The sequence below is a fragment of the Drosophila rhopaloa genome, unplaced genomic scaffold, assembly GCF_018152115.1.
Source record: "Drosophila rhopaloa isolate 14029-0021.01 unplaced genomic scaffold, ASM1815211v1 contig_69, whole genome shotgun sequence".
NCBI lineage: Eukaryota > Metazoa > Arthropoda > Insecta > Diptera > Drosophilidae > Drosophila > Drosophila rhopaloa.
The window spans coordinates 685199-711795 of record NW_025335166.1 but is presented as its reverse complement, the minus strand read 5'-3'; the positions used below and the strand labels follow the sequence as shown (position 1 = coordinate 711795).

The window sequence follows — 26597 nt, the reverse complement described above, 5'->3', positions numbered from 1 at the left end:
GCTAGCTGCAACGGTCACACTCGCCTGCATAACCATTTACAATTCATTATTAGTATAATCCAAAACTCCTGTTTTTAATGTTGCGCCATAGAGTTTTGTCAGGAATCCGCCCCGGCATATGGAACCGCCACTTGTCGGTGCTGGCTAAGTCCCTGAAGTACACTCAACATGGCGAACCACAGGATGTTTTGCAACTGGTGGAGGACAAACTTTCCGATCCCAAGGACAACCAGGTGCTGGTAAAGATCTTGGCGGCTCCCATTAACCCAGCGGACATAAACACAATCCAGGGTAAGCTGGGCTTATACATACATATATAAACGCACCAGTAAATACATACATATGTACATAACTGCGGCCAAAAAGCATAGTCTGTTTATTTATTCTGCAGCTCAAAAAAAATAAAATGAATTTTGAACTACAGAACCGAAAAATGGAAATACTTAAACATTTTTTTTTCGTAGGTATGTACAAAATACATATGTACATATCTAGCTTTTATTGTTCTCAACCCTAAACAATTTTTGTATTTTCTTAATTTTACAGGGAATTATAATTCAGAAGTTTATAACGTAATAAAATGTTCACAAAATTTTATTTCACTTATTAATTATTATTTCAATTAATATAGAATTATCATAATGACATTTAAAACCATTGTTTATACCGACTATCCTATAATTGCATGAAAAATATTTCCCGTCAGAAACTACCGCACTTTTGTATAAGCGTTTTAAAATGCTCCAGAATAAGACTCCTTAAAATCCTACACAGGTAAATACCCAGTGAAGCCAAAGTTTCCAGCCGTTGGAGGCAACGAGTGTGTGGCCGAGGTTATATGCGTAGGCGACAATGTGAAGGGCTTGGAGGCGGGACAGCATGTCATTCCCCTGGCCTCTGGCCTCGGCACCTGGACAACCCATGCCATCTACAAGGAGGACCAGCTACTGGCCGTGTCAAAAAAAGTGGGTTTGGCGGAGGCAGCCACATCGACGGTAAATCCCACCACCGCCTACCGCATGCTGAGGGACTTTGTCCAGCTTTCATCGGGAGACACGGTCATCCAGAATGGAGCTAACAGCGCAGTTGGCCAGGCAGTGCATCAATTGTGCCGTGCCTGGGGCCTAAATAGCGTAGGCATTGTCCGCGATCGACCGGATATTGCAGAGCTTAAGCAGATGCTGCAGTGCATGGGAGCCACCGAGATCCTGACCGAGGCCGAGATTCGCACCAGTGATATCTTTAAGTCGGGCAAGCTGAAAAAGCCCCGACTGGCCTTCAATTGTGTGGGCGGCAAGAGCGCTACTGAGGTTTCGCGTCATTTGGACAATGGCGGCGTGATGGTCACATATGGCGGCATGTCCCGCGAGCCTGTTACCGTGGCCACCGGACCCCTCATTTTCAAGGATATTGCATTTAGGGGCTTCTGGATGACACGGTGGTCCAAGGAGAACTACAGTTCCGCCGAACGATCGAAAATGTTCAAGAATATTTTTGATCTGATGGAACAGGGGAAGTTTGTGGCTCCCAACCATGAGATGGTGCCTTTGGATAAGTTTCAAGATGCGGCGGCTGCTGCCCTGAACTTCAAAGGATTCACCGGCAAGAAGTACATCTTCGACATGAGCATTTAGTTGCGGAACTTAATAATTTACATGTATTATGTATTAAAATTGAAGTCTAATGTGATACAATTCAGACCATCTCCACCTCGTTTGACTGATACTTCAGCATAAGAGTCATGGCGGAGGGCGAGGTGACATCAGTGACAGTCAGCTGCTGCCCATCCTGCAGTCCCAGTTCGCCCAGCGACAGCGTCAGGTTCTTCCGGGTGGCCTCCTCTATGCTCTTCACTGTCGACATGTACAGAGTCTTCTGTTTGCTGTCCTTCATCACAGTGGTCAGAGCCGGGTTTTTGAGCTGAAAACGCGGAGAGTCGCACAACATCTTGATGACATCCTCTAGCGTCGTGGTGTTGGGATCCTCGATGGGCAGAGACTGCGGCGTGTTGCTGCAGGCCAAGCAGTTTTCCGACTTTTCCGCTTCGTAGGTGTAGGTATAGATCCCGTCCAGATCGTTGAAGTTCAGGTAGTTTGCCATGCTATCATAGCAGCTGGTGGCCAACTTAAAAACCTCCAGGGCGCAGGCAGCGGCTATGGCTGCATTGGTACTGGCAACGGCGGGAATTATGTGCTTGACAACTCCCTGGACCAAGCGATAAGTGACACCGGTGATGTTGAACTCGTTGGCCCGCTCCAGAGCCCTTTCGTAGACCCAGCCAATATGTTGGGGATCGTCACCATCAAGTGGCACTCCAAACGGACTGTGTTTCTCCCACTGTATGATCTTCACGTATTCAATGCAGTGCTCCGGCAGCCGGGGAGTATTCGCTATGGTGCACAGGGGATAGTTGACTTGCGGCGGAAACAGGTCCAAAGTACACTCAATGCAGGCCGTAAATCCAGGCAGGATGACGCGGGCGTTACCCTTAAAGCCTTCGGTGCCGCCATCAATCATGGGCACAATTGAGCTGACATCTATTGTCCCGTCTTCCTCGTAGCGCAGCATGGAAAGCAGCATTCCATTGATCCAGCGACGGGCCACGATCGAGTCCAGGCCACAAACGACCATGTGGAACTGCTGGTAGAAGCTCTCGTCGAAGTCCTGGATTTTCTTAAAGTGCGGCGTAACCCGGCAATAGGGAACTCGTCCGTTAATAAAGCGCGCTGCGCACTCGGCCTTTGATGCTCCGATGTCCGTGCGGCGGAACAGGAACTGGCGGTTAAGGTTGGACAGCTCGATAGTGTCCATGTCGATAACGTGCAAGTTTCCAAAGCCTATTAGAGCCAGGTCCTTCAGCAGTTCGCAGCCCAGACCGCCGGCCCCGATGATCAGAACCTGGCACTTGGTCTGCAGGAACTCCAGATTGTCTGGAGAAGCCGAGAAGTCGTCCTTACAAAAGGGGCCCTCGCGCTCCAGGATGTTGCGCAGTCCATTGAATCGCTTGCTCTGCAAGATCAGGGCGGGATTGGGCGAGTGGACAGACATTTTTTCAAATCGAATTAAATGCAATTTGTAGCTCCGGCCACAGTGTTAAAAGCTCCGGTTTGTTTTTCAGCACTGGTTGACGCCGTGTATTAAAGTATCAGAGACAACAGTTTGTAATACCGTCTTCACACTGCCGCTTAAGCTATTATGACACTATATTGTAGGGCTCTTTGATTAAAGCTTTTGTTTTCTCAAAGTATAGTTTGATCTTAAAACCTAGTACTCAGATCGACGAAATCCGTTTTTCAGCTATGAGAGAAAGCGAGAGGTAAACAGCTGGCGAACTTTCCAAAATCGTCAAAAGAGCATCTCTCAAACTTTAACGTTTGTTTTGCTCGCCCCTTTTTTTATTTTTATTGCTCATCATTAAATTAAGTAACAAACTGTTGTGTTGCAAGTCCCGCAAAGTCAGACGAGAGCTGCATAACAAATAAACTAAAATTTCTTTAATTAAGTGAGAGAATATCTCAGGAACAGCGGACAGGATTTGAATAAAACGTACACTAAAATGATTAGCAGGGGAAGGGTGGTAGTGGGATAAGAACTTTATATTGTATATTAGAAAAAGCAAGAAAGGAAGCAAACTTCGGCAAGCCGAAGTTTATATACCCTTGCAGTTATTACAAATCGACTATATTTCATTTTCTATGCTTATGTCACTAAAAACAATGAAGCTGGGACGACTCTGTGCTGCATTTTGCCATCGTTTCTATGGCAGCTATATGAAATTGTTGTCCGATTTTAATTTAATTAAAACCGTAACTCCATAATATTTAAATATTACCAAATCCCAAAGACCAAAAAAAACAAAAACTAAGTAAGCATTTTTTTGAATTTTTTTTCCGATTGTTTCTATGGGAGCTATTTGATATAGTCGCCCGATCCGGCTTGGCCCGACTTATATACTACCTGCAATAGAAAGACAACTTTTGGGAACGTTTCAAGAAGATAGCTCGTAGAAACGGACGGACGGATATGGCTATATCGACTCCCCTATTGATCCTGATCCAGAATATACATATATACTTTATAGGGTCGGGAGATATCACCTTCACTGCGTTGCAAACTTTTGAGTGAAATTATAATACCCTCTGCAATTGCTTAAATATCAAATAACAATCGGTGATTCACTATGGCAAGTGTCTTACGGCAGCAAAACCATTCACTAAACAATTTTAGTTCCAAGGAAACTGAGAATAGAAATTGATGGAAACTTTTCTTTAAGTTGGTACGATAAATACGAATTTTTTAAAATATCTTTTGACACTGCACACGCTCTGTAAAGGACGTAGGAGTTTCCCAAAAGCTAGCGTCAAATTAATATTTCAAATGGCAGACAATTATTTGGTTTATGCCATGGCTAACGAACTGGTTCGAGAATTGAAGTGGGCGCCATTCCTTTAAACAGCGATTTTCTCAAAAACTGTGAATACCATTTTTAGATTTCGAGCAATATTACTTCAATTTCCGCAAATGCGCCTATAAACATACATGCCATTTTGGCACACGCCCTGTGAAGGACGTTATTTCTAATTTTTTTTTAGTCCTTTATGTTTGTATAGGCTGATTCAGACGATGGCCGAATGATGAGCGATTTTTTTTTCAAAAGCTGTGGGTATGAAATTCTTTATATAGCGTCTTTTAAGCTGATTTGCCGTCCATATTGAAACACGCTTTGTAAGTGGAGTTATATGGAAAGTCGATTTTGTTGCAAATCTCCAAAATGCTCAATTTGATTTTATACCCAAATAGCGCGAAAATAAAACCTGTTCTTCTGTTCCAAGCTCAACCGTTCCACAATTGCCGCAAATTCGACGCACATAATATTTGTATATATTTTTCTAGTATTTTTCAACCGATATTTCTGTGGAAAAAATGGCGCTGGGACGTTCCCTTCTCGGCACTATTTTCTTCCTCGAATGATAAGCAAGAGAAGGAATATCGATTAAAAGGGTAACAAGCTTGACTCTGACAATTGCAGTTAACATCTACAAAAAATCGGACATGGATATAAAATCATTTCTGTACGAATTTTGCGCCAAGTCGCGTATTGAACCGAAGTTTGACATTCGCCAAACGGGTGAGTGATTTCAAAAAACGTATTTTGCAAAAGGTTAATGCAACATACTAAATTTACAGGCCCAAAAAACCGTCAGCGCTTCCTATGCGAGGTTCGCGTGGACCAGGACAGCTACATTGGTGTGGGAAACTCCACCAACAAGAAGGACGCTGAGAAAAACGCGTGTCGTGACTTTGTCAACTATCTGGTGCGTGTGGGCAAACTGAATGCCCAGGATGTTCCGGCGGATGCTGGTGCTTCGGCGGGGGCGGGACCCAGGGTTGGTCAGCAGGTCGAGGGCGTAACAGCGGATGGCGGACATCAAAAGCGCGTGTTTGGTGGTCAGTCGGGTCCACAGGATCTGGGCGAGGCGTATCGACCACTAAACCTCGGGAGCGGACCCGATGGCGGCCGCTTCAGCATCATCGACCATGTGCAGGAGCAGAAGGACATGAACGAGGCTGAGTCCATCGATGTTAACGCCGCTATCCACGGGAACTGGACCATAGAGAACGCGAAGGATCGACTGAATATGTATAAGCAAGCCAACAATATCCGCGACGATTACAAGTATACTCCAGTGGGCCCGGACCACGCTAGGTAGGTCCTTAATTTTTTTTTGAGCTTGCATTCCGGATTTGGCCAAATTTGTTCTACGGCCAAGTCTGGAATGCAACCCGCAATCCTTGGGGGACTGTGCGCAATGCGTTGATAGTTAAGCCTGCAGAGCGACGTGGTACGATACACCTAAATACTAAAAACCACGTCCCGCTGCCTTGCATGGGGCCTGTGAGCAAAACGGACTCTAATGAAAGGCGGCGTAGGTGGCAGAAATTTAAGCGCTGGCTTGTCGGCTGCGTCCTCACATAAGCACCACATCGCTCTGTCAGCTAGCTTTTCTGTCGCTGTGCACGGTCACCCACTATAGTGGCCCTCCATAAAGCCCAAGGGTAAGTTCCGCGCCTTGGCGCACCAGCTGGTTTGAAACTACCTCTTAAAGCCTTGTCAATCTAGGAGCTTTATGGCCGAGCTGTCCATTTACGTGTCGGCTCTCAAACGCAAGGTGACGGCCCGCGAGACGGGCTCCAACAAAAAGTCGGCCAGCAAATCTTGTGCATTGTCCTTGGTGCGCCAGCTCTTCCATTTAAAGGTCATCGAGCCTTTCAGCGGAACGCTTAAAAAGAAAAAAGACGAGGAGCTAAAACCCTACCCGGTGAAGCTGCCTCCCGAGCTGATTAACAACATTGACGAAGTAATCCAAGTGCTGGATCTTCCTGTCGTAAATCCGCGCAATATCAAAATTGAAACGGACGGCGCTCCCATTCCACTAATTGTAAGTGATTCGAAACTTTTTAAGTACTATAAACAGTCTTTTGACAACTATAATTTAATTGTTTAGAGAGATAGGCTTAATTAGATCGATATAATTAGGTATTATTGTTCAGAATCAGAATGCTTATAAAGCAGCTGTATTAAGATTTAAATTAAAATTAAATTTATCAGAAGGGACCAATTAACAATTTTAATGACCGAATGACTATTCCAAATAGCTCTATGGGGCAATCGGAAAAATACATTTTCAAAAATTATAATATCATTATACCCTTGCAGAGGGTATTATAATTTTGGTCAAAAGTGTGCAACGCAGTGAAGGAGACATCTCCGACCCTATAAAGTATATATATTCTGGATCAGGATCACCTCCTGAGTTGATATAGCCATGTCCGTCTGTCCGTCTGTCTGTTTCTACGCAAACTAGTCTCTCAGTTTTAAAGCTATCGAGTTGAAACTTTGCACACACCCTTCTTTCCTTTGCACGCAGTATATATGTCGGAACGGCCGGGATCGGCCGACTATATCCTATAGCTGCCATATAGCTGATTGATCGGAAATGCCATAACTTTGGTGTTTGTAAAGTTTGGAAGTTGGAATTTTCTATGGGTTTTATATTTGGCCAATCAATCCGACCTACCAAATTTTATAAGGATCGGCCGACTATATCTTATAGCTGCCATATAACTGATTGATCGGAAATGCCATAACTTTGGTGTTTTTAAAGTTAGGAAGTTGGGACTTTTTATGAGTATTAAGAATGCATCATATGAATAATTTTGGAGAATATAATTTACAGAGTATTCTCCAAGGGTATATCAACTTCGGCTCCGCCCGAAGTTAGCTTTCCGTTCTTGTTTTACGATGTTTTTATACCCTTGCAGAGGGTATTATAATTTTGGTCAAAAGTGTGCAACGCAGTGAAGGAGGCATCTCCGACCCTATAAGGTATATATATTCTTGATCAGGATCACCTCCTGAGTTGATATAGCCATGTCCGTCTGTCTGTTTCTACGCGAACTAGTCTCTCAGTTTTAAAGATATCGAATTGAAACTTTGCATACACCCTTCTTTCCTTTGCACGCAGTATATAAGTCGGAACGGCCGGGATCGGCCGACTATATCCTATAGCTGCCATATAACTGATTGATCGGAAATGCCATAACTTTGGTGTTTTTAATGTTAGGAAGTTGGGATTTTTTATGAATATTAAGAATGCATCATATGAATAAATTTGAAGAATATAATTTACAGAGTATTCTGCAAGGGTATATCAACTTCGGCTCCGCCCGAAGTTAGCTTTCCTTTCTTGTTTTTAAATATTTGCTCCGAATCATAGATGTTTTACAAATTTAAGAATTATTTTTTTTTTTTTATAAAATAAGACCAATATAACATAAAGCTACCAATGGGGCGATCAAAACATTTATACTCCAACAAATCGAAACAAAGTCGTTATATATAAAACATTTTATTTTTGTAAAAGTGGAAAGGGTATTTATACTTAGTTCAAAGACGTTCTTGTTTTTCATTTAATTATATAGAATTCCTAAGCTTTAAACCCGTTACCACCTATTTAAAAAAAATAATACTTTTTTTAACTTGGAGGTACATTTTCTCAAAATGCACGCGTTTTATCAATTAATTTTCTGCAAACACCAGAGGTTTTATGAAAATCTAATAAGAACTCCGTCTAACACTTCTTAAATGATCTCATACTACCTTAATAATTAACTAAGTATTGTATATAATACAACATTATTACTATTTATTATTAATAATGACAATTACTTCTTATTAAAAAGTAAGTAAATTTAGTGAATTTATTCCGAATCTTGGACAGATTCTAGATAAAAATTTTAAAAAATAAATCAATATCAAATTACTTAGGTACTATTATACTGTTCCCAATTAAGACTGGCATTTTCCCCAGGTTAACGTCAACCGGATTGACTCTATACCACAAGAGGGAGAAAAGCGTCAGGAAAGCTCGGTGATTCCCTGGGCACCTCCTCAGCCAAACTGGAACACCTGGCACGCCTGCAACATCGACGAAGGAGAACTGGCAACCGCCTCTATTGATGATCTTTCGTTGGAATTCGAACGCTCGCTCCGAGAGCGTCGCCAGAATGACGCTGAGTACCGACAATTTCTCGAGTTCCGCGATAAGCTGCCTATTGCTGCCATGCGATCCGAGATCCTAACTGCCGTCAATGAGAACCCAGTTGTGATCATTCGCGGTAACACAGGCTGCGGCAAGACCACTCAGATAGCCCAGTACATTCTCGACGACTACATCTCCTCCGGCCAAGGTGGCTACGCCAACATTTACGTGACCCAGCCCCGTCGCATCTCAGCCATTTCTGTGGCAGAGCGCGTCGCCCGCGAGCGTTGCGAGCAGTTGGGGGACACCATCGGTTACTCTGTGCGATTTGAATCGGTTTTCCCTCGGCCCTATGGCGGCATTCTCTTCTGCACCGTGGGCGTGTTGCTGCGCAAATTGGAAGCGGGCTTGCGGGGAGTCTCGCACATCATTGTCGACGAAATCCACGAGAGAGATGTGAACAGCGATTTTCTGCTGGTCATTCTTCGTGACATGGTGGACACTTACCCGGATCTGCACGGTGAGCTGACATTTGTATTTTATATTATATTTTTGAGTCTAAAAACCGTACGTATTTTAAGAAGCATAATTTACAATGTAGTTCTTGGCCAGCTAAAACTATGGGCGCTGCATTTTCCATTAGAAACCAGACATGGTCAATCGAGCATATAATAGATTTTTGCAATTAATGTGTGGTTGTATCTTCATTAAGGTGGCATTCCTGCCCACAATGGTTTTAATATTTCGTGCAGCTTTTTTTTTTTACAACAAATTTTTTCTGGAATGCCTTAAATGCTCACGTGTGCAGTCATAGATCAAAATCCAATCAAGAAAGGAAGTAAACTTCGGCAAGCCGAAGTTTATATACACTTTATTACAAAACGACTACATTTCGATTTCTTTGCCTATATTACTAAAAACAATGAAGCTACATATGTCGATTTTGCGCTGCATTTTGCCATCGTTTCTATGGCAGTTATATGATAGTGTTGTCCGATTTTAACAAAACTAAAAGCGTAATTTTGATATTGTCAATAATTACTATATCTCAAAGGAATATTTCAATAAAAAAAAAAAAAACAAAATAAACTTTTTTTTACATTTTTATTTTTTTTAATTTTTTTATGGCAACTATATGATATAGATGTCCGATTTTATTTTAATTAAAACCGTATTTTCATATTAAAATATTACCAACACCCAAAGAACAAACCCTTTCAGAGGGTATTATAATTTTGGTCGTCTGTCTGTTTCTCAGTTTTAAAGATATCGAATTTTAACTTTGCACACAACCTTCGTTCCTTTTCATGCAGTATATAAGACGGAACGGCCGGGATCGGCCGACTATATCCTATAGCCGCCATATAACTGATTGATCGGAAATGCCATAACTTAACGAGTATTAAGAAAATATAATTTACAGAATATTCTGCAAGGGTATATCAACTTCGGCTCCCCCGAAGTTAGCTTTCCTTTCTTGTTATACATACATTCCTCCTGAACTAGATCAGTCAACTTACTGGAAATTTGATTTTCTTTCCCAGTTATTCTTATGTCGGCCACCATTGACACTACACTCTTTTCCAAGTACTTTGGAGGCTGTCCCGTACTGGAGGTTCCAGGCAGGGCCTTCCCCGTGCAACAGTTCTTCTTGGAGGACATTCTCCAGATGACAGAATTTGTACCCTCGGTGGAGTCGCGTCGGAAGCGCAAGGAGGCAGAGGACGAGGAGCAGCTACAGCTCTCGGAGAACAAGGAAGAGGCGGAGACCAACTGTAATAAGGTGTGCGAGGACAAGTACTCACAGAAGACGCGCAACGCTATGGCCATGCTCTCCGAATCGGACGTCAGCTTCGAGCTGCTGGAGTCGTTGCTGGTGCACATTAAGTCAAAAAACATTCCCGGCGCCATATTGGTATTTCTGCCCGGCTGGAACCTGATATTTGCACTCATGAAGTATCTGCAAAGTACAAATACTTTTGGCAATTCTGCCCAGTATCGAATTCTGCCGTGCCACTCGCAGATTCCGCGAGACGACCAACGCAAGGTGTTCGAGCCAGTGCCGGAAGGCGTCACCAAGATCATTCTCTCCACTAATATCGCAGAGACTTCAATAACCATTGACGATATTGTCTTTGTGGTGGACGTCTGCAAGGCGCGCATGAAGCTCTTTACTTCTCACAACAACCTAACAAGCTACGCCACCGTGTGGGCCAGCAAGACCAACCTGGAGCAGCGCAAGGGCCGCGCCGGAAGAGTCCGTCCCGGCTTCTGCTTTACGCTGTGTTCGCGTGCCCGCTTCGAATTGCTTGAGGATAACCTCACGCCCGAGATGTTCCGCACGCCTTTGCACGAGATGGCTCTCACCATTAAATTGCTCCGGCTCGGCGCCATTCACCACTTCCTATCGAAGGCACTGGAACCGCCGCCAGTAGACGCTGTTATCGAGGCGGAGGTGCTGTTGCGCGAGATGCGCTGCCTTGACGTCAACGATGAACTAACGCCACTGGGTCGCCTGCTGGCACGCCTCCCAATCGAGCCGAGACTGGGGAAAATGATGGTGCTAGGGGCGGTGTTTGGCTGTGCCGACCTTGTCGCCAGCATGGCCTCTTACTCTAGCACGTTCTCCGAGGTTTTTCAGTTAGATATAGGGCAACGTAGACTGGCTAATCATCAGAAGGCATTAAGCGGCAGCAAATGTTCTGACCATGTAGCCATGATTGTGGCCTCGCAACTATGGCAACGCGCCAAACAACGTGGTGAGCAGCAGGAGGCTAGCTTCTGCGAATGGAAGGGTCTGCAAATGTCGACTATGAACGTAATGTGGGATGCGAAGCAGCAGTTGTTGGATCTGCTTCTGCAGGCTGGGTTCCCTGAGGAGTGCATGATACCGCACGAGGTGGACGCAGAGACTAATCGCGACGACCCAGTGTTGGACGTGTCGCTAGCTCTTTTGTGCCTGGGCCTGTACCCCAACATTTGCGTGCACAAGGAGAAGCGCAAGGTGCTGACTACCGAGTCCAAGGCGGCCCTGCTGCACAAGACTTCTGTGAACTGTAGTAACTTGGCCGTCACCTTTCCGTATCCGTTTTTCGTCTTCGGCGAGAAGATTCGCACGCGTGCTGTTTCATGCAAGCAACTATCGATGGTAGCGCCTCTACAAGTGATGCTGTTCGGATCGCGAAAGATCGACTTGACCGCCAACAACATGGTGCGCGTGGACAACTGGGTTAACTTTGAAATGGAACCAGAACATGCGGCGAAAGTCGGGGCCCTGAAACCGGCGCTGGAAGATCTCATCACGGTTGCTTGCGACAACCCGGCCGACGTGCTTCAGCTGGAGGAGCCCTACGCCAAGCTGGTCAGGGTAGTTAAGGACCTTTGTGTCAAGAGCTCCGGGGATTTCGAACTGCAACGGGACGTGGGAATTTTGCCGCATCAATCACGACAGGTTAGTTCCGGCGGTGGTCCAGCAAAACGTGGTCGCTTTGATAGCGGTGGAGGAGGGCGCTTTGGAAACAGAGGTTATAGCCACCGGGGAATGACCAGCTTCGGCAATGGAGGAAGTCGAGGCTTTGGAGGGGGATATGGAAGAAACGGAGGCTATGGGAACGGCCGAGGTTATGGAAATTATGGAGGAAGTTACGGAAATAATGTAGGAGGTTACGGAAACAATCGAGGCTTTGAAAATATCAGTGGATTTGGGCCTTCAGAAGGCGGCGTCGGCGGCGGTTTTGGAAGCAATAGAGGTTCGGGGGGTGGCTTCGAAAACACTGGCGGAAAGGGTAACGGAGGCGCTAACCAAACTGGCAACTGGGGACGCTTTTAAGGAATAAACACATTTTCAATTAATTTGTATGTTTTAAGCCCTAACGGAGAACGCGTGACTTTATTTTCTAATCACATTTAGAATTTGGTATATTAATAAAAGACTTTAAGCCATCCGGAAGCGTTTTACGGGTCTATGTGCGCCAACTGGCAGTCCATACCGCAGAAGTACGTGGCGGTCAGTCCGTCTAAATCCCATATTAGCGCAGGCTTCAGACAAACGCAGCACCATCGCTTTCGTTTAATCTCCGCCAGCAGTGCGTCCTTCGTTCCAGTCTTTTTTCCCCGAACAGCGGCGACGATTTGGTCGTGCTGGGAGCGTAAGGACAGGATGCCGGAATCCCAGCGCTTGTAGATATCGCTCATGTTGCTCATGCTTGTCTGGGCCGATGCGTTGACGAAAGTTAGGAGCTGAGTGTTCGTCTTTATCAAGCGGTGCAACTTTTCTGACGCCTTTCTGAGGGTCAAAAAATTGCTCATGAATTTTGTCTTCACTCTGCTGAGTTGTCGTCGGTCATAGAGCGAAGGCTCGATTTTGGCAGCTGAATCTGTATAGCTTGGAAGCGTTTCGTCGTGCTCAACGCTTGGTTTGATCCTTTGTTCCTTGGCATCAAATACGACAGTGCGGTCAGAGTCTGTATCGGAGTCGATGTAGATAAATTGAGAGTCATCCATGTCTTTTTATTCAGCTATTTAACTAAACAAGAAACTTTCGGTTGCCCGCGCCATTCGCCGTTACGTTTTTAATTAGGAATGTGAATTTCGTAAGATATCGATTAGCGATAACCCATCACATAAGAATCCGGTAAGCTTGCCTTCGATAAAAACACATAATATATAGCCTAGTATCCAGATCGACAAACGATTACGCTAGCGTAAAAACTTTAATCTTTCCAGTGTGACCAAAATTTCGAGAGTATTAATGTTTTTTTGTCCTCACATGTAAACTCCTGCAATCGACTTTTGCAGGTTTTTTGATTTTTTCCCTGCAAGTTCCCAAAAGTTTTCGTCGATCTGAGTACTAGGCTTTAAAATAAAAAAAAACCAAACATATGTTATCCATTAATAAGTCAAATTTTACAATGAAGCTATAAAACGCAAAAAATAGGTAAGAATTGTTGGAGACTCAGTTGGCAACCTTTTTGATCTCAGCAAGGACAAATAATAATAGAAATAAAATTTATTATTCGGTACATTGCTTATTTTATGTTTCCTGTGTTTGTTGCGGCGTAAGTGTAAACAAGTTTAGTATCGGTATATCGATACTTTGTACGGCGTGTCGATCTCTGCCATCATCTTTAGCATTTCCTTCGGCGCGAACCGTCGAACAGTTATTTAGTTTAATTGTTTAAGCAAAAAAATATAAGTTTTTAAGATATTTGTGCGGGAACGGGCACCGAGATGGACTTTGACAACGCGAAGGAAAACATCCAGCCGCTGGCCAGCGGTCGCAACGTGAGCCTGCTGCAGGCGTCACTCAGTCAGGACTCCGCCCACGGCCAGGAGCTCCTGGCGCATCGCAAGCAAATGGAGGAGGAGGTTCGCACATATGTAGGTGAGGACCCGCTGGAACCATGGTACAAGTACATCTGCTGGATCGAGCAGAGCTATCCGGCAGGGGGCAGTGGCTCCGGTCTCCACGCGGCGTTGCACCAGTGCCTGACGAAATTCGAAGAGGACGAGCGCTACCGGCAGGACAAACGCCTTATCAGGCTCTTTATTAAATTCGTAAGTGCTAAGAAATATTTTTAGGGGGAGTCCACTTACCCTCCTTACCTAATTGCTTGGTAGATGGAAAAGCAGAAGGATCAGATCGAGTTCTACCAGCAGATGTACAACAACGGGATCGGAACCATGCTGGCCGACTTTTACATTGCCTGGGCTTACAGCTACGACCTGAGCGGCAACATGCGCAAGGCCGACGAGATCTTCCGCCTGGGCCTCGACTGCCGCGCAGAGCCGCTAGAGGAGCTAAGGGAGGCGCACCAGCACTTCGGTTACACGGTAGGCCAGCGCTTGCTCTACACTACCGGCGAGGAGGCCAACGCGGTTAACCAAGAGCTAAACGAGAGGCGACTGGCGCTGCAGTCGCTGCATGGTCGCCGTCAGCGGAGCACCAACGTCATTACCGTGGGAAGTGTACGCACCGGAGCCGCGGTCAAAAGCGGCTTGCCAGGCGTGGTCCAGGTGCGTTTTGATCCTTCGATCCGTCTCGTAATCGTATTTTCTTCACTTGAGCGTTTTAGGTACCTAATTATACAGATATACAGAAATCATTTGTCTTTGGAGAAATAGTGAGAGTAAACATATAGACTTTGTATATATAAGCCTAAGGATGCTTATTTATTTATCACGCCCCACAAGGTTATACCTTAAAAATTTCGAAAATGGAAGTTGTGTTTGGTGGCTCAAAATGTTCCAGTTAGGCCTTCTTTCAATCTTGTTGAAAATGCGCATCGAATGACACCCCACTTGGTATAAATCCGATGCTTTGTTCTATAAGTATTAAGACAAAATACATTTTTGGGCCCTTTCAAAATTTAAACATTTGGTTGCACCTTTAGGTTCCTGTTCTATGTTTTCTTAAAAAACCTGCTAGTTTAGCGGGAAGTGCATTTGATCACAATAAAAAAGTTTTTTTTATCCAATGCCTGTGCGATGTAAGGTGGCGTTGAGCTAAGTTCAGTCATAAGAACTGTGGGAACGCCTTGCGCTTATGGTATTGGGATAATTTAACATTTCTGATATTACATTTTGTGAGAAAAGCACTCGATCAAATAAATGCACTTTTTAAATATTATTTTTCGACACCATGCAATACAAAATGCCTGTGCAGACAAAAAGCTTAAATTCTATGTTTATTTTATTAAGTCTGACTGAATATTTTTTTTCTTTTTAACCAATAATTTGCTTATAGGGTTCATAATCAATTTAACACAATTTAAATTTTTTTTGTATATTTACTGATTTTACCGATTTTCTGATTTTACGGCTTACGAATTCTTATTTTTGATTCTAAAACAACTTTTCATCTATGCATTAGACAGATGCTTCAAGCACCAGTGGTGTGCGCAATGCCGGTCGTAATGTGCAGGTGTTTAACGACGAAAACGCTGAAGCGAATATACCACTGCCTGTATCCGAGACGGAGGGGAAGTCGAGCCTGCGTTCAATCATAGATGCAGCTCGCGGGCAGGAGAATGTTAAGGAACCGGTGGCCTGGAACACGGCGCATGCCAAGCGCCACAAGCACGGAAAGATCTTTGGTAATAACACCACTGCGGACCTGGGTTTTGACATACACGTAGATGATCATGCGCATCCACCCATCACTAACTATGAGCGCCGCCTAGATCAGCCCTTTAGATTTCCGCCTAACTTTGTTGTTAAGAACAAGCCTCAGCAGGCATGGGTGACGCCAGTTACCATTGAGGACGAGCCGAACGCAAATGGACTGCCTTGCTACAATAAGTGCCTGCTTTATCCGCGTCCAAACCTCGAATTCTCGCCTGAGGAATACCGTGCCTTTGTCCATCTGAAACGCCACGACCCACATCGTCCATTTGTACAGCGCAACGACGAGTGGTGGGGAACTGGTGGAGTGGTAAGAGGAGTGCGCTGCTATCCGAACTTCGCCAAATCTTCCAAGCCGCAGCCGAGAGACGAACTTGACAAGTTTTGGAAGCCCCCGCTCGTGCAAGGTCTTCAGGTCGTTTTCGACAAGATCTACAACGACGAGGAGCAGCAGGAGTACCAATCAGAGGAGCTGCTGGCAGCCAAGTGGCTGGAGAAGCGGAATGTCACTGTTCATGGCGACTTCGATATGGAAGAAACGGTCTGCTTGCCTGGTAACAAGATGCCACGCCGTAAAAGTTTTTTCCCCTCTTCCTCCAGAAAATCCATGATGCAGCGCAGGGTTTCCTCGGTGCAGGAGGAGTATGAAAAGGAGGAGGAAGAAGCTGCTGTGGTCGAAGAGGAAGCAGCTTCGCAACCACTTGCGAAACCACAGACATCAGTTTCAGCCCAGTTGCCGGTTGTATCCGAGCAAAAAGTGATGCAGCAAATTGAAATATTTAAGGATTCTGTCGCATCTTCAGATGACCACTTTGCGGTCCCGGCTCCCCCTGTCCGCAAGATAGAGATCTTTGAAGATTCAGAAGACTCGCAGCCAACGCCCAAAACGAAACCCTCATCCGCCGGACCTTTTTTCGATGGGGATGAGACATGCTCAACGCAAATGTTCAACATGTTCATAAAATCGCAGGCCGTTAGCACGCCGAAGGGCACACAGAAGCAAGCACCTTCACGTCAATTCGGAACCGTGCTCAGAGAACTGCCACCAGCGGAGGAACCAGCTCCTGTTCCTGCCGTCGAGTCCACCCCATGTTCTCCCATGTTGCGAAAGCAGCTTTCCACCATACTGGAGACCTCTGAGCATGGCACTCAAAGCTTGGCGACCAGCTGCGCCACCACCAAGTCTACCATTACCTCTTCGTCTTCGCCCGGATCCCACACTGTTTTCAAAGTAATAAGCAAGAATGAAGAGAGCACTCCTGGCCAAATGCGCCTGCAGCGCATGGTTGGTTTATCCGCAGTCGTCGCGGAGACGGAGAATCATGGTGGTGACAACTTTTCCCGCCGCGAGTTATGGGAACCCAATGCCCCTAGCCTGCCGATGCTTAAGTCCCTGCGCTTCCAGGAGGATAAGACAGAAACGATTCCCAGGCCTCTAGCCTGCTTCCAGGAAGACAAAACTGAAACGATGCCACGTATGCCCACCCTTCTGTTGGAGGATTCTTTGTCTCACGGCTCGGTGGTTAATGACAAACCTTCACCCCTTCCAAAGCTTTCTATTTCGGAAGACGAAAACGATTTGTGTGGATTGTTTGGGAAGACACCGCCGAAGATAACGATATTTGGCTCTCCAAAGCGCATATGCGAACGGACCACCCCCGATCTTTTTACGTCGATGAAATGCACCCAGGACGCAATGAACTCTTTTGCGTTGGACACAAGGAAACCGGGAACTGCACTCAGCACCAGCAAGCTTGAGGATTCCATCATGACCGACCTTTCCTTTGTGCCAGAAACTCAGCTTGGTACAGTGCCCAAGCCAAAACCGGAAGTTATGCAAAAGAAATTCGAAATCTTTCTCGACGACTCACAGCCAGAGGTAGCCGCTTCTAAAACAGTAGCTTCGGTGGCCTCAAGCTTTGCCTTGGACTACACGCTCCCAGAAACGCAGCCGCCAGTACAGTCAGCGGGCAAGCAAGAAACTGATGGGCAATCCCATATGATTGCCTCGTTCATGAAGGATTGCATTGAAATAAGCAGATGCCCTTCACAAACACCACCGCCTATTGTCGCAACTAATCTTACAAGCACTGCCACGGTGCCCAAGTTCTCTAGAGATTCCATGTCAGGAAATCCCGCTAATGACAAATCAAGTTGTGGTAAGCAAGCCGACCAATTTTTTGAGCTAAACGCTGTCACTGAGATGTTTGCCACCAATATTAGTATGATCAAAAATTCTACGCTGCTACAACCGCCTGCAGAGTTAATTCTTCCTTTAGAAGAAGCTGAGTCCGCGGAGCTAAGCATATACTACAAGACAACACCAGTGACACCAAAGCAGTCGCACCATTCCTGGTCGCAGTCTGATTTTAAAACTCCTTCGCGGGAGCAGTTTGTCCACCCCAAAAACAGCGTGGATCAGTCGGTGTTGAACGAAACGCTGGCCGACCCCAACAAAAACCCTTTCAACGTAGATCTCATTAGGTCGCTACTGGAATCCATCGACTTTTCCCTGTACATCGAAAAGCTGCCCCACTGTCACCTGGTGGGTCACGTTAAACGTCTGCATCCTAATTCCCAGCTGGAGGTGCACAACGAGAAGTTCGAGGTGGGCAAGATGATAGGCAAAGGAGCCTACGGATCGGTTTACGTAGGACAGCATATCAAATCCGGCAAGAAGGTGGCCCTGAAGCAGGAACGGCCAACCAACTACTGGGAGTTTTATATATGTCTGGAGGTTCACAGCCGTTTAACCAGTGAGCAAATGGTGAGCTTAAAAATAATATTTAAATATAAGTAGTTTCTCTAGGATTTGGCCGAGAATTTGTTCCTAAAAACAAGGAAAACCAATTTTTTAGAAATTATTGGCGTTCGTCCAAAACTATCGTTTTTACAACGCTGACACCTGCATTTCTTAGCTGACTCTAGTGCACTCCTCGAACCACCGGCTTGCTTGCAACAGTTTATACTTAAGGGATAGCATGGGTTTTACGGTCCAAAAAAAATCATTTTTTCAATTCTTCTACATTGAAATTTATATTTTAATCAATTGATATATATACATATTTATGAATTTCATGAGTTCTTAAATGACTAACAATAAACCAGTGCAACGAGATGAAGAAAGTGCAATTATTTCATTAAAATCGGCAAATGTGCAGGAATAACGAACGACTTTAATTTTTGATGTTGTTGAGTGAAGGGGCATAATCTGTGGTGGGTTTATTAAAGACAAATTTTAGTTCGGGGCTGCTACACCATTGCATGAAACGATTATGGACATAGTCAACTTTCGTGGGTAAGCGGTTACAAGAAATGGTGGTCTGTCACCCTTTTTTTTAAATGATTGAATGAAAAGGCTAACACAGTTGCTTAGTATTTTAAATAAATTTGTTTGAAAAGTTTTGTTTTTCTGCGTAATCAAATGCCATCTTAAATTTTTGTAAAAAAAAATCCCATGAAATGTTTTAAAATCCAAATTTAAATTTTAGTTGAAATTATTTTTCCAAAGTAAGATTAAAAAAAGATCGTAAGCATTGATAGACATTTAATTAATAACCAGGTAAACATAAATTCAAAACATAATTTTTTTCACAGATTCCAGCCTACCAACATATTGATTATGCGCTGGTAGGGAACAATTCCAGCGTATACATCTCCGAGTTTTCAGACTACGGTTCACTGATCGGTGTTTGCAACAAGATAAAGAGTGTCACCAACAGGAATCTGGACGAGTATGTGGTAATGCATCTGAGCTGCCAGATGCTCGATATTGTGGATCATTTACACGCTATGGGAATTATTCATGCCGACATCAAGCCGGATAATTTCCTGCTTATGAGACCGTAAGCACATTATGCAAAGTAATCCACTATTGTACGGCGAAATTGAATTATTCTTTTATTTCAGGTTATGTGCGGATCCAAACGAATTAAGCCTGCAGCTGATTGACTTTGGTGTGTCTATTGACACCAAGCTCTTTCCAAACAATCAGACATTCAATTATGTTCACCACGATGATCTGTTTAAGTGTATTGAGATGCGAACACAGCGCCCGTGGACTTATCAGCTTGATTTATATGGCTTGGTTAGCGTTATGCATGTGCTGCTTTTCGGTCGTTACATGGAGGTTGCGCCAAGAACTGGGAGCACCGTTTGGATGCCGAAAACAACCGTGCCACGTTACTTTCAGCGACAAATGTGGGAGAACATCTTCCGAACACTGCTTAATGTTCGAGACTGTCGCACAATGCCCAATCTACAACAATTGCGTACGCAGCTTAAATATGAACTTGCGGAGAAGGAAAAATATGTTGGCGAGGCCATAAGCAAGTTCAATACGATACTACAGCCGTAGCCTTCGATTTTTTTATATTTTTATTTAAAACGCCACACAAGGATGGACCTGGTTTTCGATTCTGTATTTTGTCTGCAATCGTCCCTTCTATTTTTAATTATTAACTTTAGCAATATATAATAAAAATAACCATAAATAATAGCTATTTATATTATCTTGTTTCCCCATAAACTACTATGAACAGATAATTAGTTTAACTAACAAAGGAGTGGTGGGTGGAAGATTATTTCATGTTCCCGACTGAAATTAAACGCCTTTCTTCATTCGTAACACTTTTACTGTATTGAGCTAGCGGGTTGGAAGAAACTGGCAACCACTAAGACTAAAAGACCAAGCGGGAATAAATAGCACCGCACATTCAGCATGTAACTGCGCCGTAGTCTTCCTTCCCCACATAATACCTTTCGCCTATCCCCCCATCTCAGTCTGGAGGGGGACCCAAAACTAACCAAGAGTCCGACACTATTAAAGAGAAGATTACCAATACCTTAGGTACACCACAGCGCCCAGTAGACCCAGAAGGGGGACATCGATTAGGCAATGACATCCACCAGTGCTGGGACGGCTAACCAAACAACCCCGAATGGTGGTCACCCAAATGACAACCTCGTGGACCATTGGGGCTCACCAACCCCATTGAGACAGACCACACTACAAACGAGGATTTTGGGCACACCCGACTTCGATATCGCTAGCATATCATGAGATATCAACTAGCGTGAAAGTCTATAGAAGCTAATCCTGCCAACAAAAAGCAAGACAATCAACCGAGGCACCCGGTCAGGTTCCAAAGGTCGAAGGATCGTTGGCGTCAACGACAATAGTGAGAAAGGCATAAGTGCCACGAAAAAACGGGCTTTCGCACAAGTTGCAGTAAATAAACGTCTTTTATTTTACCAACCAACGGATTACAGAAATGCAGGAAGCATTAAGTTGCTTGCCTGGGAGGCTAAGCGATCTACAGCATTATACGACGAGGGTAAAAAAGCTTAGGTCGACGAAGTCTGTTCTAAAGCCATCTTATACGTTCGGGAAGCTGCAGAAACAGGCACAAAAGACGTCATCCTCGTGTATAAAAAAATCTGTGGCCTACAACCCCAAACAATATTCTTAGGGTTTTGGAGGGTAACTTTTTTTTGATTTCAGTTTTAATGGTTTGGTTATATAACTTAAGATTTGTAATGATTTGAAGAAATATTTCTTCAATATTCTTAAAGGAATAGACATAGGGAAATAATATGTAAAGCCAACTTTTCTAAAAAATAGTGTATTTGCGTATTCCAGGGATTCCGACTCGATATCCTTACAACTTTATATATCCTTGCAGCTTTTACAAAAATTGAATATTCAATATTTGGATTTTTGTGTAAATGCTTTCAAACAATAAAGCTATTTTGGGTTTCCAACAAATCGATCGTTTCTATGGCACCTATATAATAAAAATAAACAAGAAAGGAAGCAAACTTCGGCAAGCCGATGTTTATATACCCTTGCAGTTATTACAAAACGACAACATTTCGATTTGTATGCCTATATTACTAAAAACAATTACGTCGATTTTGCGCTGAATTTTGCCACCGTGTCTATGGCAGCTATATGATATTGTTGTCTGATTTTGACAAAACTAAACTAACTATAACAGAAATGTAAAACTTTTATAACAGAGACGGTACTACACTATTGTCTGAAGACGCGGGTTTGATGACGTCCTCGGGCCCAAAGATCGCCAGGGTGCCGACGCTTCACTCTTCTTCTGGTATTTGGATTTGCCAAGGATTCTGCTAGTTGGCTAGTAGACGGCCATTGTAGCGGCATGCATGTTGATCTGCTCTCTCACCGTGGGGATGTGGAGATCGCTAGCTAGGACCTCGTTTCTTACATAGCTGATAAATAGAAACTCAGTTAAATAATTTTTTTTTTGTATTTTCTTATGGGAATTTAATTAGAATCGTAATTCCAAAGTATTTAAATATTACCAAATCCCAAAGAACAACAAAAATCAAAAAACAACAAAGTTATACTTTTTAAATTTTTTTCCGATTGTTTCAATGGGAGCTATATGATATAGTCGCCCGATCCGGCTCGTTCCGACTTATAAACTACCTGCAATAAAAAGACAACTTTTGGGAAAGTTTCAAGCAGATAGCTTTAGAACTGACGGACTAATTTGCGTAGAAACGGATGGACGGACGGACGGACAGACGGACGAATAGACGAACGGACGGACAGACGGACGAACGGACAGACCATGTCCGACTCTCCTGGTGATGCTGATCAAGAATATATATACTTTATAGGATCGGAAATCTCTCCTTCACTGCGTTGCAAAGTTTTGACTGAAATTATTATACCCTCTGCAAGGGTATAAAAACAACGAAGTTACTTTTCATACCCTTGTAGAGGGTATTATAATTTTGGTCTGAAATTATAATACGCTCTGCAAGGGTAAAACAACAACGAAGTTACTTTTTATACCCTTGCAGAGGGTATTATAATGTTGGTCAAAAGTGTGCAACGCAGTGAAGGAGACATCTCCGACCCTATAAAGTATATATATTCTGGATCAGGATCACCTCCTGAGTTGATATAGCCATGTCCGTCTGTCCGTCTGTCTGTTTCTACGCAAACTAGTCTCTCAGTTTTAAAGCTATCGAATTGAAACTTTGCACACACCCTTCTTTCCTTTGCACGCAATATATATGTCGGAACGGCCGGGATCGACCGACTATATCCTATAGCTGCCATATAACTGATTGATCGGAAATGCCATAACTTTGATGTATGTAAAGTAAGGAAGCTGGGATTTTCTATGGGTTTTATATTTGGTTAATCAATCCGACCTACCAAATTTCATAGGGATCGGCCAACTATATCCTATAGTTGCCATAAAACTGATTGATCGGAAATGCAATAACTTTGGTCTTTGTAGAGTTAGGAAGTTGGGATTATCTATTTAACTCAATATTGAAATGGGGCTACTTTCCTGACCAATGGAAAAAGTCTGTCATTACAATGATCCCGAAGCCAGGAAAAGACAAATCCCAGCCTTCCTCGTACCGGCCCATCAGTCTGCTCCCATGTCTATCAAAGCTATTTGAAAAACTGCTTCTTGTTCATCTAGTAACACATCTTCAAAACAACAGAACGATCCCTCTGCACCAATTCGGATTTAGGGAAAAGCATGGAACTATCGAACAGGTAAACCGCTTAACATCTGAAATTCGCACGGCTTTCGAACACAAGCAATATTGCAGTGCCTTATTTCTGGACGTATCACAGGCATTTGATCGCGTCTGGATCGACGGTCTGGTATACAAAATCAAAACCCTCCTACCGGAAAACACTCACAAGTTGCTTGAGTCATACCTCAGAAACAGAGTTTTCACCGTGAGATGTAAAACCTTTACTTCAACCATCCGTAACATCGAAGCTGGAGTACCCCAAGGAAGTGTGCTTGGACCAATCTTGGACATCCTTTACACGGCAGACATTCCAACAAGCCGCCAGACCCTCATCTCAACCTTTGCTGACGACACTGCCATTGTCAGCCGCTCGAAATGCACTAAAACAGCTACAGCCCATTTAAAAGAACACCTGGTAGCTGTAGAAAAATGGCTCGCAGACTGGCGTATCAAAGTCAATGAGCAAAAGTGTAAGCACATTACATTTACACTAAACTTGTCGAAATGCCCACCACTGACGCTAAACAACAAGCCGGTTCCACAAGCAGACGAAGTCACCTATCTCGGCATACACCTAGACAGGAGGCTTACCTGGAGAAAGCATATAGAAGCAAAGAAGGCCCATTTAAAACTAAAGGCCAGCAGCCTTCACTGGCTCATGAACTACCGCTCCCCCTTCCACTCGAATATAAAGTACTACTGTATAACTCGTGCTTAAAGCCGATCTGGACCTACGGTTCCGAGCTCTGGGGAAACGCAAGCAGCAGCAATATAGAAATTATTCAAAGAGTACAATCAAAGACCCTACGAACAATAACTGGAGCCCCCTGGTACATCCGCAATGCAAACATCCAGAGAGACCTGGATATAAATCCCGTAAAAGAAGAAATTGTTTCCAGAAAAATTAAATATGAAGCCAGATTATCAAATCACCCAAACCTGCTTGCCAGACAACTCAACCGGCTAAGCTATCATTCCCGTCTACAGCGGAATGATTTCCCATCCCTTTTTTAATAACATAAGTTAACGTAACATCATTAAGATTTGAAAACTTATTGTTAGTCTCTTAAGTAATAGAGAAGATCCAATAAATAAGAATAAAGTATAAAAAAAAAAAAAAAAAATCTATGGGTTTTATATTTGGCCAATCAATCCAACCTATCAAATTTCATAAGGATCGGCCGACTATATCCTATAGCTGCCATATAACTGATTGATCGGAAATGCAATAACTTTGGTGTTTGTAAAGTTAGGAAGTTGGGATTTTCTATGGGTTTTATATTTGGCCAATCAATCCGACCTATCAAATTTCATAAGGATCGGCCGACTATATCCTATAGCTGCCATATAACTGATTGATCGGAAATGCAATAACTTTGGTGTTTGTAAAGTTAGGAAGTTGATATTTTCTATGGGTTTTATATTTGGCCAATCAATCCGACTTATCAAATTTCATAAGGATCGGCCGACTATATCCTATAGCTGCCATATAACTGAACGATTGGAAATGCCATAAAGTGAGGAAGTTGGGACTTTGTATGAGTATTAAGAATGCATCATATGAATAATTTTGGAGAATATAATGTACATTATATTCTGCAAGGGTATATTTCCTTTCTTGTTAAATTAACAATTTGAATAGTCCAGAGAGCCCTGCTTGAAAAGAAAGTAGCTTTTGTGTCGTTGCCTCAGTTTCCTCAAAACCGGTGTTTATACCCTTGCAGAGGGTAGTGAAGGAGACATTTCCGACCCTATGAAGTTTATATATTCTTGATCATCACCAGGAGAGTCGAACTAGCCATGTCCGTCTGTCAGCCCGTTTCTACGCAAACTAGTCCCACTGTTTTAAAACTTTTCCAAAAGTTTTCTATATAAGTATATCATAAAGCTTCCATAGGAACAATAGGAAAAAAACAATTAAAACAAGAAAGAAAGCAAGCCGAAGCTTGTTTACTGGTGATTTTGCTTCTGGTTCATCTAAACAATGCATATAAAGTTGGAAAACTTAAATATAGCTTTCTTTTTCGTTTTTTAAATAAAGCTGAAATAGTTTCGGTATTTAATGAGTGGTTTATTAATTGATAGACTTGAGATTTACGTTACATCCGCTTAGCCTGTGTTTTTTCCTTCCCTTACCAACATGGTCTCGCATGATTTATGCAAGTTGAAAATGACCTTAGATACCGCCACAAGGACGAACCCGCACCACCCCATTTACCACGTTATTCGTGTGGGTAAATTTTTGGCCTCTTGTTGACTTGATTGTGGCAGCAGCTCGACGCTTAGCTGCTGGTACTCCTTTATACATTCCACTTCCTCCTGCTCAGCACTTACCACCCATTTTCCACATGTTTACCCTCATCCTCATCTATGTAGTTGCACTCTTTGTAGTTGGGGCTGCTTTTGTTGTTGGCGCCATACATATATTTTGCATCATAAAGTATTTTAGCGCCATTATTTTACGAAATGCACATTTATTTTGCAGCTGCTCGTAGCAAAAAGCAGTTTGCCCTTGGCTCCCCGTCTCTTCACATTTCCTTACCAGCTTGTCCTAAGCATTATATACATTTTCCTATTCCATACATTTTTATACCCTTGCAGAGGGTATTATAATTTCAGTCAAAAGTTTTCAACGCAGTGAAGGAGACATTTCCGACCCTATAAAGTATATACAATCTTGATCAGCATCACCAGGAGATTCGATCTAGCCAAGTCCGTTTCTACGCAAACCAGTCCCTCAGTTCTAAAGCTATCTGCTTGAAACTTTCCCAAAAGTTGTCTTTCTATTGCAGGTAGTATCGGAAACGAGCCGGATCGGGCCACTATATCATATAGCTGCAAAGGAACAATCGGAAAAAAATTTTTTTTTGTCATTTGGATTTGGTCATAATTAAATACTATAGAATTATGGTTTAAGTTAAAGTCGTTTTGTAATAACTGCAAGGGTATATAAACTTCGGCTTGCCGAAGTTTGCTTCCTTTCTTGTTTCTATTGTAATTTATGTAGTTGTGTGTGTTCCCACACACATCTCTCTCTTATCGTTAGCGTGCCAATGTGAAAAAAAACCATCATGATCATCAAGCTACGAGCCACTTTGCCCTAGGAAATTGTTCAAAAAATTATATTTTGGTTTAACTGAAATAAAGTTGAAAGTAGCATTTAAACAAACTTGTTATGAATAATACATTCATACGTTTATAGAACTTCTCGGCTAAGATGAATAGATCACAACTCTTTTCTTGTACAAAGAAATTAGTTTTTGGAAAGTTCAATTTCGGTGTGCCTTTCCGTTTGAGCACTGAGATACATTTATATTATAAATTTGTATGTACATTATATGTACATTTCAATCGAACTTTAACTGAAGAGATTTTTGTGTCACCCCCAAATAA

The 26597-nt window shown here is 43.3% G+C and overlaps 4 protein-coding genes across 5 annotated transcripts; 3 read left to right on the top strand and 1 right to left on the bottom strand.

Annotated features, from left to right (window-relative positions):
• Nucleotides 1-9: 9 nt before the first annotated feature.
• LOC108048438 (enoyl-[acyl-carrier-protein] reductase, mitochondrial) lies at nucleotides 10-1698 on the top strand. The gene is made up of 2 exons (XM_017129106.2): nucleotides 10-291; nucleotides 775-1698. The coding sequence occupies exons 1-2, from the start codon at nucleotides 78-80 to the stop codon at nucleotides 1632-1634; spliced, it is 1074 nt and encodes a 357-aa protein (XP_016984595.1). The 5' UTR covers nucleotides 10-77; the 3' UTR covers nucleotides 1635-1698.
• LOC108048436 (nedd8-activating enzyme E1 catalytic subunit) lies at nucleotides 1611-3139 on the bottom strand. Its single transcript, XM_017129104.2, has one exon. The coding sequence runs from the start codon at nucleotides 3046-3048 to the stop codon at nucleotides 1696-1698; it is 1353 nt and encodes a 450-aa protein (XP_016984593.1). The 5' UTR covers nucleotides 3049-3139; the 3' UTR covers nucleotides 1611-1695.
• A 1785-nt stretch (nucleotides 3140-4924) lies between these two features.
• Nucleotides 4925-12485, top strand: LOC108048439 (dosage compensation regulator). Of its 2 annotated transcripts, XM_017129107.2 has the most exons (5): nucleotides 4925-5128; nucleotides 5188-5707; nucleotides 6122-6440; nucleotides 8373-9063; nucleotides 10088-12485. In XM_017129107.2, exons 1-5 carry the CDS (start codon nucleotides 5053-5055, stop codon nucleotides 12370-12372), a joined length of 3891 nt encoding a protein of 1296 aa, XP_016984596.1. In that variant the 5' UTR covers nucleotides 4925-5052; the 3' UTR covers nucleotides 12373-12485. The 2 variants fall into 2 exon arrangements, with proteins under 2 accessions (XP_016984596.1, XP_016984597.1); XM_017129108.2 differs by lacking the exons at nucleotides 4925-5128; nucleotides 5188-5707 and adding an exon at nucleotides 5729-6057.
• A 1144-nt stretch (nucleotides 12486-13629) lies between these two features.
• Nucleotides 13630-20163, top strand: LOC108048440. The gene is made up of 5 exons (XM_017129109.2): nucleotides 13630-14099; nucleotides 14163-14558; nucleotides 15415-18432; nucleotides 19263-19510; nucleotides 19575-20163. Exons 1-5 carry the CDS (start codon nucleotides 13773-13775, stop codon nucleotides 20020-20022), a joined length of 4437 nt encoding a protein of 1478 aa, XP_016984598.2. The 5' UTR covers nucleotides 13630-13772; the 3' UTR covers nucleotides 20023-20163.
• The last annotated feature ends 6434 nt before the right edge of the window (nucleotides 20164-26597 follow it).